This window comes from Colletotrichum scovillei (genome assembly GCF_011075155.1).
Source record: "Colletotrichum scovillei strain TJNH1 chromosome Unknown Contig00004, whole genome shotgun sequence".
Classification (NCBI taxonomy): Eukaryota; Fungi; Ascomycota; class Sordariomycetes; order Glomerellales; family Glomerellaceae; genus Colletotrichum; species Colletotrichum scovillei.
Window position 1 is genome coordinate 3334376 of NW_023336262.1, and position 9041 is coordinate 3343416.

The window sequence follows — 9041 nt, forward strand, 5'->3', positions numbered from 1 at the left end:
GCCAAACTACCAATCTAATGGCCCGATGCCATCCAACGTAAGGTCATTGGACGCTAGTCTGCCCGCACTTTGGCCCATTCATCCATCTGGAAGTGGGCACACACACACACACACACACCGTTCGCGCACACACCCCGGCCCAGGGCCCCCGGGGACATGCTAGACTTCTCATGGTCGTACCCATGAAAGTACGGATACTAGCCTTCTACCTAATCTAACCACCATCACAATAATAACATCCCGGTCCCGCCAGTTTTTTTTCCTCCTCTTTCTCTTTCCCTTTTCCTTTCCTTACGAAAACACCGTCAAATGAGTTGATGCCGTCAACGTAGTTTCGTCGTCCCTTTCGTCTCTACACGCGCAAACCTTCACTACCGCTTCACTCTTTTAGCGGGCACTCGCTTCCCAAAGTCGAATAATACTCAATTCCTCTACTCAAGAAAAAAAAAGGCAACTTAATTCACCATGAAGGGCTCCATCCTCGCAGTCGCTGCCGCGACCGTCACCGGTGTCACCGCCGCCGCTCACCGTCACGCCCACGCCGACCTCTTCAAGAGAGGTGCTGACCAGGCCTCTGTCTGTGTTCCCGGCTGCACCACCATCTACACCACCATCTATGGCGAGCCTACGCGTATGTATCTCTCAATTTCACTCACATTCACTATCCGAGACCATGCTCGCTCTATAGCCCTATAGAGTCTTGGAATGCGGAGTCGGATAAAGCTGGTTTCGATCTTTTGTGCTGACTTGATGATCGACAGTGGTTCCTAACCCTCCCAGCAAGCCCAGCAGCAAGTCTGTCGCCAGCGCCCTTCCCTCGGCGCCTGCGACCACCAAGGCCGCGGAGAAGCCCACGTCCACCGCGAAGCCCGTGGTGCCCGTCCCGACTCCGGTCCCTGAGCTCTGCCCTACCCCGGGTACCTACACCTTCCCGGCCACGACCATCACCGTGAACCAGACCACCACCGTCTGCGCTCCCGAGACCACCAAGGTCCCTGCCGGTGTCCACACTATCGGTGGTGTTACCACCGTTGTTGTCGAGGCTACCACCGTCGTCTGCCCGTACGCCACCGAGAAGACCAAGAGTGGTGTTGTCACCAGCGTCATCGAGACCACCACCTACGTCTGCCCTACCCCTGGCACTTACACCATCGCTCCCACCACCACGACCGTGACCGCCCCGACCACCTGCGTCTACCCCGTCGTCACCGAGATCGTCCCCGGTACCTACGTTCGCCCTCCCGTCGTGACCACCATCACCGAGACCAGCGTCGTCGTTGTCTGCCCCTTCACCAGCCAGAACCCCGTGCCCACCAGCAGCTCCGTCCCCGTTGTCGTCCCTGCTCCCGCGCCCACCACTGAGGCCCCCAAGCCTGCGCCTACCACCGAGGCTGCCAAGCCCACCACTCAGGCTCCCGCTCCCGTTCCCACGACCTCCGCTGTCGCTACCCCCGAGCCTGTTCCCACCACGGCCAAGACATCCTCTGCTGCCGCTCCTTCCTCCTCTGCCCCCGCCACCGGCGGTGGCCTCGGAGGCAACAACGGCGACCACTGGGCCATCACCTACACTCCCTTCTCTGAGGATGCCTCTGGATCCTGCAAGACCGCCGACCAGGTCGATGCCGACATCTCCACCATCAAGAACTCCGGCTTCCGCACCGTCCGTGTCTACTCCACCGACTGCAGCACCCTCGAGAACGTCGGCGCCGCCTGCAAGAAGTACGGCCTCCAGATGATCATTGGTATCTTCGTCAAGGAGTCTTGCGACCCCAACTCCGCCGACATCAAGAACCAGGTTGACGCCATTACCGCCTGGAAGCAGTGGGGCATGGTCGAGCTCGTCGTCATTGGTAACGAGTGCATCTTCCAGGGCCGCTGCTCCGCCAGCTCCTTGAAGCAGCTCATCGTCTCCACCAAGGCCGCCATCACCGCTGCTGGCTACTCTGGTCCCTACACCACTGCCGAGACCGTCGGCGTCTGGCAGCAGTCCGATGTCATCTCCGAGATCTGCGATGTTATCGACGTCGTCGGAGGTCAGATCCACCCCTACTTCAACGCCGAGACCGCCGCCACCGACGCCGGTACCTTCGTCAAGGGCCAGATCGAGCTCCTCGAGAGCTCCCAGATCTGCGGCACCAAGCCTGCCTACAACCTCGAGTGCGGATGGCCCTCCGGCGGTAACTGCAACGGCAAGGCCTGCCCCGGTACCTCTGAGCAGGCCACCGCCATTGCCTCCATCAAGGAGCTCGCCGGTGGAAAGACCGTCTTCTTCTCTTTCCACAACGACGAGTGGAAGGACCCCGGCACCTGCGGTTGCGAGCGCACCTGGGGCTGCGGTGACCTCTTCTCCGCTTAAAGAGAATTAGCATCACGAGACCAGGAACAAGAAAGGGATATCGGAGAACAACAAATGGATAGCCTTCCCCCCCAATTATTTTCTAATTCAACGTTCGGCATTTGAACATACAAAAGAGACCAACCCCCTCTTCCTTCCGACGTTGCTTTGAGGTGTACCCATGAATCCAGATAAAAAAAGACAAAGAAAACCCCCCTTCCTTTCCAACGAAGACGATTTGCAACGTTTCCCTTTCAAGTGTACAATGACAATTGGATACCCCAAACAGTAGTGGACTTGGAGTGATCCTTCCTCCTTGCGGTATCGAAATCTACATCCATATAAATGTATTGCCTTTAGCTTAATTATCTCTGTATATATATGTGTATATGTAAGCTCTATTTCGATTCACGTACGGGAGGACAGGCCAAGTCCTCCGACACGTGTTTGTATAAATCCAATACCTTGATATATCTCGAAAGCGCCATCATTAATGTAGTGCCCAAGGCTGGACTTGCACTCGCCCAAACACCAATTCACGCCCAAGCCTCGTTCGTAACTCCGTGGTCTCCCGCAACTGATTTAGAGTCTACGACACAAAGCCCACAATTGCACCTCTCCATCTCCCTGCCTTGCTTTGAGGGGATCATCAACCATCGGTAACAAATGTTCAAAGAGCAAAAGGCAAAAAGGGAGACAGGCAAAAGAGCAAAGATACCATCCGTAACATGACGTTGCGGTTGAACCCCTGGCTCCCGATCTTGATCTCATCTTCTCTCCTCCGAACTGTTGGTCCGTGAAAGGGCAACTCGAGCTGGGACGTTTCGCATACCTCACGTGCCTACGTTATGTCTAACAAGGAGAAATGAGATGAGGGGGAGAAAGGAAGACAAAAAAACACACAAACATAAAGAGCCATAATGCACATACGAATAAAAGCAAGGTCATGAAAAGTGGTATTTCGTCAACGTCTTTATCGGGATATATTCCGGCCCTCCCCGTCGCCTCCCCGAATGGATTAATCCCAATCCCCCCACCCCACCCCCTCCTTTGGCCTTTTCATGGAATCCATCTTCTAGTAAACAGACCGAGCAATGAAATACCAACTCCCCAAAGAATGAAGCCAAAATGCTGAAAAATCCGAGGTTCCGAGGTTTTCATCCATCATGTTATAAAAAAAAAGTAATGTGTATCCGCATGTCCCGCCCTGCCAAAAAAGGATGCGACCAGAAAACCAATGGCGGTTTCTACGCAACCGAGTGAAATACTGACACCGCCACGTCCCTGGTAAGGATATCGCGGACAAGAAGAAGAACCGAGAAAGCCAGCAGACACCAACCGATGCCTCGCGTCCTTTACCTTCCCCACCATCCCTCCGTAACGTCGTCAGGAAACCCTCCATGCAGTATGAACAGTGAATACGCTGTGCTGATTGTCAAAATATGAAGAAAGGAAATGAAGATGATGCTTGTAAAAGTCTCGGACCCTGGAAATGTTTTCCTGACCGTCGTTTCCCAAGGCCAGCGCACCAAGGCACGGGCACTGTCTATATGTCGAACACACACACACACACACATCGAGTGTGGGCAACTCGAAGGTTCGAAAGCCATGGTAGAGCTCGTAAGTTAACGCCAAATCGACCAATTTTGCCATGACGCGCCGGCCGAAACAACGCAAAACGCCGACGGCTAGTAGATTAATGCATCCCTGACGCAGCCAACATTGATAGATGTAGCTGACGACAATGAGGGGGTATCATGCCCTTTCAGAAAGGCTCCAAATCATCAAAGAGGTCGTACCCTCTTTCCCGCTGAGCTGGCAGTTTCGATTGAACCATCTCTGCATCAGATAGTATTCCGCTCTGGCCGGGCCTCCACCAAGGATCCATGGCCGCCGCTTGATGTGCGTACTCAAAATCGGAGCTGGACGCTATATCGCAACGCTCCAGTTGAACCAGCCCTCCACGAGTGCGATCCATGCAGAGAATATTGAGGTCCTGGCCGTCGTTGGTGAACTCGACACCTCCAATCTCCCCAAAGATATCAAATGTCTGCTTGTGGGCTAAACTTTGAATGTCGATGATGTTGACGTAGTCGGCTTCCTCGGCTGCCACGAGAACTTGAGGGCCGCTGCCGGTGGGAGAGAACCTCAAGCTGCGGACACCTGCCATCTCGGATCGAATCGTGGTGAGTGGTTTGCTGGTACCGTCTGAATTGGTCCACATTCGAGCATCCCAGAGTTTCACGCTCATGTCCTGGAAACCGGTTGCAACGGTCCAGCCATTGTCTGACCAGTCGCACGCGAACCCAAAGTCACGGTGGCCTCCCAACTCTTGCAATATTTCACCGGTGTCCGCGTTTGCAATCAGAACGTTGTAGTTATCGCCGACCATTACGCGCAGACGACGATCAGCGGACAGCGCGGAGCAGTTGATGGGACAGCCGTATTGCGTATCCAGAACAAACTTCTCGGTGGCCACATCCATGACACGGAAACCTTGGTCGTTGGACGCGAAGGCGGCCAGCGGTGAGGATGAGTTCCTGGAAGCATGGATCTGCAGATGGTTGGTTATGCCACTTACGTGGCTGGTAATTTGTCCTTCGGTGTACTTCTTGTCCTGGCTGTAAATGTTTCGCATGCAGTACTCTCCGTTGAAAGTACCAGCAATCAAGATGCCGCAGTTGGCGTCCAAAGTTGAAATTTGTACACCAATCATATCGTTGAGGTCCATGGCTACTTCACTCTCTCCGGATACGGGGTTGATCCGGTGAACGGCTCGCTGACCCGGGTAGAAGGCATGGCTGCGCCCAGCGCATGCTAGAATATTGCGCAGCTGAAAATGGGCCAAGTGAACGTTTTGACGGATGTCCATGCGACGAAACCTGAAGAAATCTTCGGTATTTCGTATAATCCTGTCTGGCAGATGAGGCTGTGATGATCGTGTCAGCTTCAGTTCTGGGTTCGTGTTGTTTCCCGAGGCTACTTACCGCCCATATGTCCGAATCTGTCCTGTTGGTGTAGTTCTTGTAGTCCAGGCACCTCCGCTCTCGAGCATTCTTGCGTGTCACCCCTAAAGCTTCCCAGTCGATGCCCTGCGCGTCGTATGCATCGCCCTCCAGATCCGAGTATCGTACACGCGTGACATCCCGCGAGACCTGTGCATTGATTTGACGAATCCCAGGACTAGGTCCTCGGGACTGAAATCCGTTACGCCAGGCCCAGCCCTTGAGAAAATCGGTCAAACCAGGATTTTCCGGGCCGAGAGTGCTTGGATTAGGATTGCTGAGGGCCGGCGGACCTGCATTTTCCCATGCTATTTCGTCCTCGTTAGCAACCACTGCTTGGAACTGCTGGAGCTGCTCGGCTACGGGTGGATAGAAAACATCATCGTCGTCGTCGTCATCATCCATGGCTCCAGCATGGAGCATGGGATGGAAAGGAGTCGTATCAAGCGGGGTGGGATGATGAGCTCCTATCGGATCAAGAAATGCATGACCAGCTGCAATCGATACGTTCCAGTAGTTTACCATGTGAGCAGGCGGCCCCGTGGACGTGTGCTGCTCTTGTGGCGAATGTGCGGGTTGCTCGAAGTGATGATTCCCTGAGAACGACTGAGGGGGGTCCATCTCGGCCTCGTTGTCGGACATGGGAGACAGAAGGCTGGTGACTGTCATGACATGATCCAAGGGAGCACCTCCATCGCTGTCGCTCATGTCTAGGTCGTCATCCTCATCCTCCACATCGTCGTCGTCGTCATCGTCGTAGTCTTCATAATCGTCGTAGTCGTCGTGTATAAATGAGCCAGGCTCGTGGTAGTAGGATGAGGGTATCACGGGAAACGTTTGGCTGTAAGAAGAGTACGCTGCTTGCCCATGTGTTGGCGGATCGTGAGGCTGTTGCTGCTGCTGCTGCTGGTTGGGTTCGCGGTGGAGGTGGTATTGTGATTGTTGGTCGGAGTAAGTGTCGGCTGGAGGCGGGGCGGACCCGAGGGCTTGGTGATGGTTTGAGGAAACGGATGTCGCCTGGGCCTGAGAAGGCTGGGATGCCGTTTCTGAGGTTCTCGGTCGCATTGTGATCTGTTCAGGTGAATGCCGTAGCCAGCGAGGGCCGGTCGAAGGACATCGAGGGTTGCTGCACAAGGGAGAGAAACACCCGTGGTCGGGTCGGATAGATGCGTCCTCTTTTGTGGTTGCTGTTGCGGCTGCGAATGGAAGATGACGATTGTCTCCCTCCAGAGCCGACACCTCTGTGGACAAGGCAGCAGTTGGTGTTGCCAGTCAGACGTCCGACTTATTGAGCAAGGCCCGTCTCTTTGGCCTTCTCCTTCCAAACCAGACACAACAAGTCCCAACCGACGCCGATGCAGAAAGGGTGTGCGACGTCTCTATTGAAGGCGGTAACAGTAGACAACCGAGTTCGAGGAAGTGATGGCAGACGCCAGTGAGCGAGAGGAGCAGCGTGTCAGCGACGTGCAAAGATTCAGAGTTGTTGTTGCGGAGGTTGTCGGCGGTGGTATGAGGGAGAGATGTGGAAAGACGAGGGCGCTGACGGCAGCCGTTTGGTGCGGATGTTGGCTGGGAATGCGGTCAGGCGGAGAGGCGGCGAGATCGAGTCCACCTCAGCAGTGGTGTTGTAGCAGGGCGGGAGCGGGACTGGGACCCGAGCGGGATGTCTTTTGGCTGGGATTCCAATGGAAGCGACAAGGGAGGAGGACAACTCCGACGGGCAGTGGGCAAGGTACTCCCTCAAGGTACTACGTAAGGTAAGGTACCTTACTGTACTCCGTACTGCGTAGGTATATGACTGTGTATGGGAGCGCCAGATGGGTGGGTGTTGGCGGCGTAGCGCTTTTGTTGGTAAAAGCAGCCCGTAGCAAAGGAAAAGGATAAAATAAAACAAAAAAGGCGCGCCAGCCAGATGGAGCTGTGGAAGGCAGCATCTCACCTAAGGTACCTATCTCAAGGTAGGTATTTCCTCAGCTGGGCCCAGCACACCTCAGCGGTAACAGCAGCAGCACAAAGGTACGGTAAGGTAGGTACCGCTGCGAGTCCCGAGGCGGCGAGTTGGTTGAGTCGCAACTGAACCCCCTTGGGGCAGGCACCACCGCACCCTCTTCCACGACGCTTACCTCAAGGTATGTCAAGCCTGGTACTTTCTCGCCTCGGAAAGATACCTTGTCTCGCATACATCATGCACCACACCAAAAAGTACTCGCGGTTAAATCAAAGTCGATAATCCTTCGGCCTTTCATCCTCATGGTGCTGTGACAGGGTCTGATCCCTCAGCTGGGCTGCTTTGCTACCGCCTTCGGATGCCAACTTTTACCTTCCAATCCATTAGCAAGCACAAGTTCAATTGCAGATGCTGCATGAAGAGAACCACCCACACACTTCACGGCCAAAACCTGGCACATTTACTGCGTACATTCACCTCGAGTTATCTGCAGAGTACAATGTGCGGACCTTCTCTGTTCCGACCCAAAGAGTACAAAGTAAGGCGGCTATTGTTCGCCAGATCCCATGCGGTTTGCTACCTCAATGGCTTCATTCTTGAGACGACATCCACGGAGCTGGAATTGAATTATCAACAATAGCTCAGCCACAGCAGTCGAGTGGCATTCAAAGGAACCACAAGCGAGAGACATTGTACGTAGTACTGTGATTGAACTGGGTTGCTGATGCCCTTCGTACGAATACAGGAGCAAGGAGCAATGGCGAGCGATATCTCCACACACCGATGCCGGGGGTGCACACCCACTCTCACCAGCCAACCTCGCAGGCTTGTCCTGCCGACGTGGACCCTAGTCCTAGTCCCAGTTCCAGTCTGGTCTTTTGGAGGTCAGTCGGCCTCGAGCTGTGCGGCACGCCTTCGCCTTCACCTCTTGCTTCTTTGTAAAAAGACACGAGGGACCGAACCGCTGAGAAAAAGGGGGCGCTCGGTCTGGAAAGCGCCTAATCATGAGCTGCCTTGCAGTGTGCGACGAGCGATGCTATGGGACGCCACCTCTCAATATCATATGCATGGCTGACTCTGACGGGAGAATAGTGTTCGTGTGTGCTAGGCTGGCTGGCACAAATGGGCACCTTTTGCTGCGAATACAGGCCGGGCACGAATGAGACGAAGAAATCATTACCGCTCTGCCGCTTTGGAGTTTGGACGGGAGCTCCCACCTGACCAGCCAAAGCCTCATGCTCCCGTCCTGCCACCTAAGGTCGCACAAGAAGGGTGCCTTGCTGGCTTGCTTCCCAAAAGATTATCTTGTAAGAGGCGAGTCGCCGCAAGTAGAAGGCAGCGGGGGCGAGTGCTTTCAGTTTCATGCCGAATAACACGGATATCCCACCCGGTGAAGGCAAAGATGGAGATGCTCTTCTCTCGTTCTAGCTTCTCCCCCCACACACACATCAACTCACTGCACATGTTTTGTGCCATTCTCCCTCGTGGGCCTCAAGGGCCTGCATAGTTGCATCGCTCCCTCAGCTTCGCGGCTTGCCTGACGTCACGGCCGAGGTGCCGTTGTGACGGGTCAGCAATGGCATCCAACGGCTTCAATTCAAACTGACTCTCACACTGCACTAGTTGGTCATGAGCAGACGCAAAGAAGCCACCCACATCGACAATGGCGTCCCGACCTCATTCTAGTGCGCGAATAAACCTTTGACCTGCCGCAAGCCTCCTCGACACCGCAGATCCTACCCCGAGATCCAAT

The 9041-nt window shown here is 54.7% G+C and overlaps 2 protein-coding genes across 2 annotated transcripts; one reads left to right on the forward strand and one right to left on the reverse strand.

The window, feature by feature from the left end:
• The first annotated feature begins 247 nt into the window (after positions 1–247).
• On the forward strand, positions 248–2618 carry HER10_EVM0010311 (beta-glucosidase). The gene is made up of 2 exons (XM_035479775.1): positions 248–631; positions 762–2618. The coding sequence occupies exons 1-2, from the start codon at positions 466–468 to the stop codon at positions 2354–2356; spliced, it is 1761 nt and encodes a 586-aa protein (XP_035335296.1). The 5' UTR covers positions 248–465; the 3' UTR covers positions 2357–2618.
• Positions 2619–3378: 760 nt separating this feature from the next.
• On the reverse strand, positions 3379–7171 carry HER10_EVM0004242 (WD domain-containing protein). The gene is made up of 2 exons (XM_035473894.1): positions 5323–7171; positions 3379–5264 (listed from the first exon to the last, which is right to left on the reverse strand). Exons 1-2 carry the CDS (start codon positions 6403–6405, stop codon positions 4101–4103), a joined length of 2247 nt encoding a protein of 748 aa, XP_035334860.1. The 5' UTR covers positions 6406–7171; the 3' UTR covers positions 3379–4100.
• Between the last annotated feature and the right edge of the window lie 1870 nt (positions 7172–9041).